This window comes from Carassius gibelio, chromosome A24 (genome assembly GCF_023724105.1).
Source record: "Carassius gibelio isolate Cgi1373 ecotype wild population from Czech Republic chromosome A24, carGib1.2-hapl.c, whole genome shotgun sequence".
In the NCBI taxonomy this organism is placed as follows: Eukaryota; Metazoa; Chordata; class Actinopteri; order Cypriniformes; family Cyprinidae; genus Carassius; species Carassius gibelio.
In genome coordinates, this window is record NC_068394.1 from 8,168,757 (window position 1) to 8,180,946 (window position 12,190).

Here is a 12,190-nt window from a genome sequence, read left to right on the forward strand (position 1 = left end):
TCTTAATCTTTAGGAAAAATTAAAAAGATTTGTGTGTGTGCATATTAAAGCTGGGTGATGGAAATAAATATACGGTTATTATTATATATATAAAAAAATATTTTATATATATTTGTGAGCCTGAACCACAAAGCCAGTCATAAGTAGCACGGGTATATTTGTAGCAATAGCTAAAAATACATTCTATGGGTCAAAATTATCGATTTTTCTTTAATAAAGATCATGTTCCATGAAGATATTAAGTAAATTTCCTACAGTATTTATATAAAAAATGTATCATCATTAGTGATATACATTGCTAAGGACTTAATTTGGACAAATTTAAAGGTGATTTTCTCAATATTTAGATTTTTTTTCACCCTCAGATTCCAGATTTTCAAATAGTTGCATTTCGGCCAAACATTGTCCTATCCTAACAAACCATCACTGGAAAGCTTATTTATTCATTTATTTATTATTCATAAATCTCATTTTTTTACATAGTCACAACATATGTGTCTTTGTGTGTACATATACATATATATATGATTAATAGAATTTAGCAAATTTTTGCAAATTGAAATTTAAAACATTTCAAAAATTTTAGAATCTGCCTTCAAAACATTAATAACCTGGTGGCAGTAAAACCACTGTGCAATTCTCACACACACATACACAGTGGGGCCTGAGTAACAGGGGTCTTTGTGTCAGCGGAGAAGAGAGAGAGGGGCCATGCGGGGGTTTAGCTTCCACTCTCATCCACTAATGCACCACAGGCCTCTCATACGCCTGTCTATACACACACAAAGCAGCATGTGAATATTTAGACTACATAAACCTGAACTTGTGTGTGTGTGTGTGTGTGTGTGTCAGTATATGTTTAAACTGTTTCACAGCCCTCCATAGGTCTTTATGAGCAGGATGGAAGCTGAGGTGCCTCTCTCTTACCGAATAAAGCCATAGGCCTGTCTTAGTTTTATAGCCAGGTCCTGGTAGATTTGTTTTCTTATCTTTATCACTGCACAGATAGTAAATTACCCTCACCAGATTCCATCTTTTTTTACCCCCTTATCCCTTTCTAAAGTTGCACAGTCCAGACTTAAAGTTAAGCTGGACTTTTTGTCGTGGTAAATTACTCGTATGTCCCGGATTATGCGATACCAGGCGGAGACACGTTGGCTCGTCTCTCCCTCTGCACCTCGCTCGCTCGCTCGCTCTCCCTCGTCTGTCTTTCCTCATCGGGCAGCCCTTCTAAAGCACTCGGCCTTGACAATCTCTCTTTGTTATCAGTATTTATGTTTAGGACAAAGCTAGAAGGAATGCATTTCATGTCGGGAGATTATTACGGGGGAAAGGAAGTATCTGTTTCATGTAGGTGCTGTCTCAGCCCGTGAAACAAACGACGGCTGTAATTTCATGTGAAGCGTATAGCCCCTAATGACTTTTCCCCTTCTCTCTCTCTCTCCCTTTCTTTCCATCTATGCTCGCACCTCCTCCCCTCCTGCAGCACTTGCAAAAACAAGAGAGTGCGTGTAACTCGGAGTCCTGCTACTACTACTGCGCGTTGTGCGACTACTCCAGCCGAGCCAAGCTGAACCTGCTGCAGCACCTCCAGTCCGTCAAGCACCAGCAGAGCGAAGGCCTCCGCAAGCTGCAGCTGCACCAGCAGGGCTTTCCTCCAGACGAGGACAACCTCGCTGATATTTTCTTCGTCAAGGACTGCCCTCCGAACGAATCGGGTGAGTGCACCATTTAGCCCACTCCCATGCCGCATACCTCCTCCCTCAAACCCAAACCTGGCGCACCTCTTCTTCCGATGTAAAACATGCCAGCTGCCTAATCTCCCTAAAATGAACATGTTGTTCCCATTACGGACCGTCTTTTTATATCAGTACCGCACTCGGCCCTGCACGCGGTGACATCTTTAGCAGGCATGCAGAAGGTTATGAAACTCTACCTTGGGAGGATCTCACAGTGAAATTCTTCCCCGTGGAGTGAGCTTTAATTTCCTTTCTCATGACCAAAGCGACTTGGCTTTCATTTGAAATCTTTGGAGCTGCCAGAAGCTAATAAGTGTAACAGGACTGTAAAACATTCAGAGACGCACAAAAAAAAAAAAAAAAGATTAATAGTTTTATTTGAGAGGGACCTGTATTTAAAACATCAGAGCGAGTCAAGGTCCGATGTATAATAATGCCCACGTTAATGCCGCACGACCAAATGAACGCTTAACTTATTTTCGCTTTGCCTGACCTGGCCGAGGGAAACGACTAACACGTTTTCAATGGCATTCCAAAGCTGAATTAATCTCTGTTCCCCAAAGTGTCCTGTTTATATATGAACTCCAGAACCAGATGGGATTGAACGGAGAACCATATGTGAAACTTCAGCTCCAAAACTACCCTTATTGGAAATAAACGAGTGTGTTTTACATTTGGCATTAATTATATCTGGATCAAAGGTGCTTCGGAGTCTGGGTGCACCAAATGACTAGTTAGATAAATCATTATTTTGCTTTTAAAAAGACAACCTACCTCTGTTGCACACACACACACACACACACACACAGAGATAGTCTCACTTCTCTATCCTTCTGTCTTTCCATGTGAATATATTGATGTTGCCATTATTTGTGCTTAAAGTACCAGAATTGCTTTATTTTTGGACAGCTGCTAGTAAACACTGTATCATGTGTATTTCTCCACAGCATATTCAAATTCAAAAGTTATTCCCAAGTCTCACCTTTCCCTCCTAGTGTTCCCAGCTATAGCTCATGGCTTTTATATTTACCCCGGTCCTTCAGAACGGCGCAAATGTGTACAAACTAACAGACTCATTCAGAATTTATGCTTGCCATTTAATGACCACAGTTTTATTTATTTTTTAACTTGTGTGAACGTCAGACCAAGGAGACAAGGTGGGCGGACTGCAGACAGAGTACATTATGAAAAAGATAAACCCGTTGTCGTTGTTTTTTGGTGCTCTAGGCGGACTCTAGAGCAGCTAATGTTTTGATTATACACAACTACACTTGATTCAGTTAAAGAGCGACTAGGTTTAATAGGTTTGAGCCTCGAGTGCAGAGTGTAGGGAGAGTTAGCGGGTGCCGTTGAACTTTTTTTTACAGCTCCAGATCTTAGTAGGAGAGAGATTATTCAGGTAGTTTAACCCAGTAACGCTAATGTTTGAAGTGCTTTCAAACAGGCCTAACACAGGCGAGGTTAAGGGAAATGCATCGCTGGCACCAGATAAATCGCAACTTATTTTTGTTAATTGTTCCAAATGGCAAGTGTAAGCAGTAAATAAATAAATAAAAAGTTATCCAGATGCCAGCGCAGGAGTGAGGGGAAGATAAAGTGGCAGGACGGGGGGGAGTCTACCCTCCTCGTGACACAGTGCCCACTGCGTTCTCAGGAACCGGCCCGGGTGCCTGTGTGTATGTGTTGGTAATAATTTGTGTCTTTGGTCTAGAGAAAGGTCCTGGAGTAAGCAACATTTCAGCCCTGAATTACAGCTCTATGTTAAAGGGGGGCGGTAGATTTTTGTGGGTATAACTCCTTAGTTTAGCATTTTCTGGTCATTAGTCAGTTTCACAGAGAGAGAGAGAGAGAGAGAGGTAGAGAGAGAGAGAGAAGGAAAAAAAAAAGATTTATTTAACTGCTGACCTGTATCTTTCTTTTAAAAGCAGCTCCTTGGAAACTCGCCAAATAATTATAAAACCATTTGGGAATAAAGGTTAGAATGCCATTGACTTCATGTACATGTGAATGGATTTCGTTAAACAAGTTTGATGCCATTTTTAAGATGTAATTAAGGGGAGATTTTGTGGCGCTTACGGTGGTTAAATAAAGGAGAAATGCATTAGTGCCAAAAGCCACACTCAGCAAACTACATCAATGCTGTATCACAAGGTCTATATTTCCCACATACTTATTATTATTTAAATAGACTACAAAAGCATGGCGAAAAGGGTTTGTGCTACAAAAATTTGCCAGCGTTGTTTTTGTTGCTTAACGCAGAGCATTAAAACATGGCCTTGCACACAGTTTAGACTTGTGTTGCGTATGTCAGGAAGACAAGTCGTTATATATTTCAGTCTTAGCAGCACGATTGCTGCGGAGCGTGATAATGAATCTGACCTCTACAGGCCCAATGTGCTAAATTAGCCAAACGAGACCAAGTATGGTAGATCTCTCACAGTGCACTAACAGTAATATACCCTCCTAGAGAGACTATATGAGCCCATCCTCCCTGAGAATCAGACTGCCAAGTCTCCCAGGGCGACTCTAATTCCCTGCACTCGGGACCCAGAAGGCTCATCATTTACACAAGGTAAACATCATGAAGCTGAGAATTTGGAAAGGCAGTGGGGTTGTGTGGTTAAGCATGTTTTTGAAGTGGCGCCCCTCATTTGTAAATCACAGCGATCTGAGCCACAGCATATACGCGGCCCCTGCAAACTCATATTTTACACAGATGTGCGATAAGTAAGAAAGTAAAAAAACGTGACAGGGTTTTGTTTATTAGTTTCTAAATCATATTTACACAGATTATTGCCTTTCTGGAATAGCTACAGCTTGGAATCTTCTCAAAAAGCCAAATCGATAGCTTAAATGAGGCCATTTGTATTAATATTTTATCCATTGTGTTATAATGCACGATATTTCTATATAAATATTTAACACGTTCATATTTGTGATGAAAAGGGTAAATCACAGCAACATTGTCTTTGCACGGTTCTATGTGTGTTCGCTTGCATTTTAGACCTTAAAGAAAGAAAAGAACAAAGCACCATAATTGTATGCGTGTGGAGTGGGACCTATTTCTCTGCCTTGTAGCTTGGTCTGTAAAACGCCTGATGGGCTTGTTGATGCATAAAGGGCTTTTTTGCATCCTTGGGTTGCTTCTCTATTTTGTCGTGGCTCTCGGAGAGGAGATGGGATCTTATGGAGGTAATTATTTCTGAGAGTCTCCCCCGCCACACTTACCCCCCTCCTTCCATGTGTATTAAACCTAGGCAAGAAGAGGAGACCTTTGTCTGGCAGGGGCTTAAACAAAAGGCCTAGCTGACTTTGGAGATGAACACTTCTTTAAATGCTGCTGCCGGATGGGAGCTGAGAGAGCCCCGCATGTTCCACTCTTTTGTTTCTTCTGAGTGATAATGCTTCGGGAGGTTTGCAACCAGGGCCAAATTACCACCAATGCAGTGAGAACCATTTTCATGACAGCTGTAGGCCAACAACATGCACTAATGGACATGCTCTCTGTTTCCTTCTGGTATAGATTGGCGTAAAAAGAGAAAGAAAGAAAGACGCGTTTAGTTTTAGCCTGACGCAAGCGTGTATATGAAGAGGACTGCGCGCTTTGTTCGCTTACACTCTGAATGCTATCCTCAAAGCTGCTCTTTGTTTTCCCTGTGGTCGCATTCTCATCCACCCGCATTTCAGCGCCATGACTAGATATTTTAAAGTTTTAGGTTGTTGTTTTTTTTTTTCTACTTTGAGGGCACACAAGCAATTATAACAGTTACTTTTCGAGATCACATCCCTAGACAGTGTTTCCAGGGTTTGTGGCCATAATTTGTAGCCATTACATAAACTGAAATGGGAAAGCAGTGAAGTGAAAGATATGACATACAGCCAAATCGGTCTCATCATTCTGTTAGCCACGGGTGATGTGCTAATGCAAGGCCATCCATTTTGCCTTTGATTCCTTACACAAAGCAGGAGGCGCAGAGGCGGCCACATTCCACTGTGATTAGACGAGAAGGGCCAGGCTGCAGGATCACAAGCCTGCGGTGTTTTTTCACTCTCCTGCTATCGTACCTGAGGAAAGTTTTATAAAAAAAATAAAAAATAAATCCCCAGAAAGATAGGACGACAGTAGGTCAATAAGATTATCAGTCATGTTTATAAAAATTACCAAGTTTTTGCTGTTAAAGTCATTTATTCAGTAACAGAAAATAGGCCATCCCTCGTGAAACACGATCTTCACCAAGAGAGGCTTTTTGTTGATGGACATAAATTGTCTCAGGAGATCCATAGCCCCGACCCCGATTTTGTATTGCTGTATCATTAAATGGAGACAATACTCAATGGTCAAATCTGTTTTTTTTTCATATCATATTAATTCAGTTATGCATATGTGTGTTATTATTTTTGCAAAGAGCAGTGATTTTACCAGAAAAGCTCAAAACCATTTTTCAGATGGCAGGCACTCAAGATTGAGTCATTTCGGAATAATTCCGTCCAGTGCTATCATAATTATTCTGCGGTTTCTGTCTGCAGAAAGTCCCAAAATTATTTTCGAAAATAGCCAGTTAGTGCTTTTTAAAAGACATGTTTTAGGACCAGCGTAGCCGGTTGTTTTTCTTTCAACAAGGTTCAACAAGTGATACAAAAGCTAAATTGCTACCTTATGTTTTCACAGGCTGTTGTGGCCACTGACAGTTAAAATGAGCAGAAATTGCACTGATTATTTGCATTAACATACCTGCCTTTAAACAATTGCGCTTATTTAAAGTCAGAGGGACGTGTTCTTTGCATACTAATGTATTATTTCACACCATAAGGACGTTTTTATTTCGTTAGTGTCTGTGACAGGTAGTAAACATCCAGGAATGTGATATCTTTATGAAAGCATGCCAGTTTCGATTTTCATATGCTTTAAAAAGTAGGCCCTCTTTTGTTCTTGCCGAACAATGCTAATAAGCCCTGCATAGTGTGCAAGCGACTAAAGAGGCCGTGTTTTAGTAAATGTACAGTACACATAGCCACTAAAGGTGTTAGCTGACAGCCTACAGAGACTTGATCTGTTCTTAGTTCAAACTAGTGTTCATTTTGTAAGCTATTTTTAATTTTAGTCTTAGTTTTAGTCCCATATTAAATGTCCTTGTTAGTTTTTATCACATCTAGTCAACCTTATCCTATTTAGTTTTAGTCTAGTTTTAGACAGAACACGGATCCGCTGAATGAAGCTTTCATTTTGTTCACTAAATTCTAGCTTGTTTATCTGTGTCTTCAGATCATCGGCGGCGGCACTTCCGCATTAAAGAGCTAGGAAATGGTTGCCAGATTGCTTAAAATAAACAAAACACCGGGCAGAAAACGTATGCCTGTAACAGCAAAACTCTTATTCAGGGATTTGAACTTTCGATATCTGGCAACCGGACTCATGAAAGCTCATGTAGTAGAGGCGTGTAGAACAGTCCGCAATTACATTTTTGTCTCTTTTTTTTATTTTTTTTATAAATTTTAGTTTCGTTTTATTTCGTCAACCAAATTGCATGTTGATATAGTCACAGTTATCATTTATTGAACTTATTGTCGTCTCATCTTCATCTCGTCTTAGTCATGTGAAAAAGCTTATCAGTTAACGTTTTTTGTTAAATTTCGTTAACGAAATTAACATTAATTCAAACTGGGGGAGGAAAATTGTCTGCGGCTTCCTGATTGCGTGGTGACTCCACTGACACTAACCATAGGAGATAGTACAATGCTCTCTGTCACAGGGCATTAAGGGAAACAAGCCATTGTCAAAGCTTGGAGGACGTCACAAAGACAGCCAGCACAGAGCTCTGATAAAGCAGCAATTAACTAATTGCCTCAAGCAGTACAACAGCAGACTAGTGTTATTATTAATGTGTGATAATACGGATGGATCTCTCACACACAGATACTTCCAGTGGGTTACACTCGTGATGAGACTGCAATAGTGTGACTTGTGTGGCTGCGCGTCCACCACCCTTGTCATTAGCTATCATCTCCGCCAGAGCGCTGGGCCCTGAATCCCTTCACTTCTGATTAGATGGCAGGCCATTGATGACTGAGGCGTCCAGGTGTCAGGGTAAAGTTAGTGACCCCGTCCTCCCCACTGCATCTTGCCTGCAAGTAATTAGTCCTGACTCCAACCATCAGCCATATCTTTCTCTCTCTCTGTCCCCTCCTCCTCCTCCTCCATCTCTTGATGTCTCTTTGACCTTACGTGCTTTCACTTATTCATTCATTTGAGATAAATTTGTATGAGAGATGGGTGTAAAAAAAGATACAGTACACTCTTTAATTTTGTCTAAATTATTAGACATTTTGATAAGTCTGCATTTAAAATACAGTGAAATCTGTGATATTTTTAAATAATTAAAAACAGCTTTCTATTATAATATATTTCAAAATGTAATTTATTCAAGGGATGGTAATGCTGAATTTTTAGCAGCCATAACTCCAGTCTTCAGTGTCAGATGATTCTTCACACGTCAATCTAAAATGCTGTTTTGGTGCTGAAAAAAAAGATTCAATGTTGAAAACGGTTGCACAGCTTAATATTTTTGTTGAAGCAGCGATATATTTTTGTCAGGATTCTTTGATCAGTCAAACATTTAGTAGAACAGGGTTTGTTTTAAATGCAAATCTTTTGTAGCATTATGGAAAAAATAAATGTTACTGACGACAAACTTTTAAATTGTATTATATGTAATAATGAAAAATAATGAATAATACAGCATTTATTTTTGGTTAATGTTATTTTTAGAATTCATCAGTAATTTTCTTTAGACCTTTTCTAATATAAATTCACTATACAACATTAATTTCATAAAAAATTATAATGACTGTATGATGAACAAATATTTATTAACTCTGAACATGTTTTACTTTTAAATGAACCTAGATTAATAAATGCAGTAAATAATGTTGTTCATTTTTAGGTCATGGTACCTAATGCATTATCTAATGTGTGTGTGTGTGTGTGTGTGTGTTACACACACACACACACACGCATATATACTTACACTCACTGTTTTATTAACAGATTCATTTTCAGTCTCTTGGGTTCAGCGAAGATGGTGCATTGGTTTGTTTATAATCTTCTCTCTCTCCTCTGCTCCCTGTCTCTTTCTCTGATAGAGACTGCTTTCCTTGTTTCCCCCTGTCCTTTTCCCCATCTAACCTCATCCATCACAACAAAGTATGGAATTGATAGCTGGTATTGATTATCCATAGCAGTCCCTAATCGTGGCTAACCATAGAAAGCTTTGCAGATTTAGCCAGCATCAGCCAGGGCCAGTTATAATGCAGCTGGGAATTTATACTTAATGCTGTCATCATGTTCTCTTACTACGACTGACCACCGCATGTTAGACAGAGTCCCTTCTGGACCAAGGGAAGGACTTAAGGACAACATGAAACGCTATTCACAATGCATTTAACTCCTGGAATGTGACACATTCCCTGAACATTCAGGAGGGAAATGTTGTGAGTTATGGATGGAGTTAGGCTGTGATTTTATTGGTTGTTGGTGGTATTCTTGGTTAATATTATTTTTGTTTCTACTTCTTTCATAGCTTTGGTTACATTGGGGGGAAAATAAAAGGTGAAGAAACAATTTTTGTTTTTTTTAGACAATGAATTAAGTGAAATATTATTTATTAAGAATGTAAATAGCCTGTATTTTTTTCATGTTGTCTTGAATGTTATTTCTTAATATGTTCACAGCAACACAACAGGAATATTCAAACGTCCGTTTCAATCAATTTTTTCTTTTTTTTTTATAAATGAAATGCTCACATTAGCCTGTTTTATCCTCCTTTTTTTTTTCCTCATGTCTGCTTCCTGCACTGATGAGTAACTCTATTTAATAGGCTGCCATTATGCAGGCAGATTGGGAAGTTGACTGGGAAGTGCTCCTAGCTATTGCTGCATTTGAACCCTGTTAATATATGCAAATTAAAAGGAGTCGGGCCTCAGGATTGGTCCTGTTTTAAATAAAACGCGAATCTGATCAAGGCAATCTGCAGATGGGGTGTTATCAGAGGGAGCCGGAGCAGCGGTTGATGATTCCTCGCCCGTATCTCTCTCTTCCATCATACTGCACTGCATTAAAGAGACATGATTCATCAAGCACAGGCACTAGTATTTTATGAAATTTCACTCTCTAGGGCAAAGGCTTTTTTCCTTAATCAGAAGACAGTGGGCTTGTTTAAGTAGAGTGCTCCACTCTGCAGTCGAACCGGATTTTCAGTTAATTTGTTCGTCTGAAGGGGGGCATCCAGGGCAGGTGTGTATGAGTGTGTGTGTTCCCCATTATGTTTTACAGTATATGAACTTTATGCACGCACCTGTCAAAAAAACATATCAATGGTGGAGTTTACTTTTAAGTAGGAAAAGCAGCTATTATTTCTAAAGGGAGTTTAATGCCATACATACTCTTAGACTCGTAGAAGTGACAATACGTAGCGTTTAGCGATCCAGATCCCTGTATGGCGAAGTAGGACAGCACAGACACCTCCAAACCTATCTGTGCCACAGAAAGTCATTTTTAACTCTTTCTCTCTTTCTCACATGCTTGTGTTTCTGATAATGTCACATACCGTACACACTGATTCTCTCTGCTATAATACACCTAATGCCTCTGTCAGCTCGCTTATTCATGACCTGCTCTAGAGATCGACACAATACAGTCACTTCATCAGGGTTTCCTCTCCACTGCCACTGCTTACAGCTACAGATCCGCTCTTAGAATCTCACCATTCTTCCCAGAAACGATTTGCTTATGACTTAATTAGTCATCATTTTGAATGAACAAGGAATCAGGTGATCGAGCGAGAAAGGAGATGGAGAGATGAGGAAATGGGTGGATTGATGTGGCGTGAGACTGTCAGACATTCCTTCGTGAAAGGATCATCTAACAGCTGAAGCTTGTAATCCAGCCCTGTTGATAGAATGACATCTCTTGGAACCCCTGGCCATGTTCAAGAAGCAAACTGCCTGGAAGGACCCATGAAATCGCTCAGCGACATCCTTTAATAAGGTATTTCCTATTGAAACAGGAAGTTTGCGTGGCACATATGGCATTGAATAGCTAATAACATGTTTACATCACAGCCCTGAACTATGATTGGCTAGTTGGTTTCAGGGTTTTTTGTTAGTTTTTTGAGGGCTGCTTTTGGTTAGCTATAACAATTTATGATGATATGAAGTTATTCTAATAAGCCATTGAGGACGATAATCAGCATGAAAAGTTTGGTCTTTAAAAGATTCTGACCATGTTCCTCATTTCCTCCATGTTTCATTCTTCCTCCTCTTGCCCCACCCTTTCTGGAAAAGCCATTAAGGCGTTGTCTCAAGCTTGTCAGATCATGGCCAGGCAGAGGGGAAATATTCCATCTGAGCGGCACACTGTCTTCAAGTGCTGCAATTAAGAATGTCAGTAAGCGGCCACAGTCCTGTCTGCCTGTGAGGGGACGGGGGGTCGTCGGGCCTGTGTGACCGATCACATACACGGCGGGAAGTGAGCAATCCTGCCCCCCCGATACGACACCATTGCTCTGTTTGATAAAGGAAAACAGACGATTTGTGCAGAAACTCCAGCGAGCGCAGAGCCAATGAGACACTCTTGTGGGTCAAGTGCTGCATTTGCATTTTGATGAGATGTTATCGAGTAATTAATGCACTAGTCAGAATGTATTACCCCAGGAGTGAATTGAAAGGTTCATTACCAAATCGCCCTCACTCCGGGAATAGGTATTTCTCCAGGCGTTTGCCTCTGACATGTTGTTCTTCTTTCCCTCTCTCTCTGTCTCATCATGGCAGGCTGTAGAGGTGAGTAGTGGCTCTTAATAAGGGCATTCACTTTGGAGAGCGCTGGTCATAGCAAATGTACACATCAGGGCCTTGCCTCCTTGTCACTTTAATTGCTTCTGGAGGTTCTTAACAGGCCAATCTTCATCAGCCCAGGCCTTGTTATGAATAACATGGGCATCGGAGGAATTCATGCTTAATAAAAGGGGCCCAATTTATAAAAATAGAGTGCATTGTTTACAAAGCACACACCGAGAACCGTCCACTTCATGATTTTCTGTTAGAGAAAGATGAAAATGGGCTGAGTATTGCCAGCGGCATCACAACACAAATATATCATTATATAAAAATATAAAATATTAGTTGTATTATTAATATTTAGATTTTTTTTTATATATATATTTTAGAATTCCAGGAGTTATAGAAATATCTATATAGAAATATAGATTGTCATGGCAGTAACTGATACATTTAAATGAAAAATGATTTAATTCAAATTAAAATGCATTGCTATTTTGTCTAAATATATTACCATACTAACATACATTTTTGAAAGTGTATTCAGACAATACAAAATATACAAATATTTTGATATTTGCTAAGGATTAAATTGAACAGATTTTAAATTATCCTTTTAC

At 39.7% G+C, this 12,190-nt stretch overlaps 1 protein-coding gene across 2 annotated transcripts in view; it reads left to right on the forward strand.

Moving 5' to 3' along the window:
• Positions 1-12,190, forward strand: part of LOC127946376 (zinc finger homeobox protein 4) — a 73,008-nt gene that overhangs the window by 33,459 nt on the left and 27,359 nt on the right. For both annotated transcript variants that reach the window (XM_052542914.1, XM_052542915.1), the window contains exon 4: positions 1,487-1,718. In XM_052542914.1, coding sequence (XP_052398874.1) covers positions 1,487-1,718 — 232 coding nt within the window. The remainder of the gene's footprint in view (positions 1-1,486; positions 1,719-12,190) is intronic.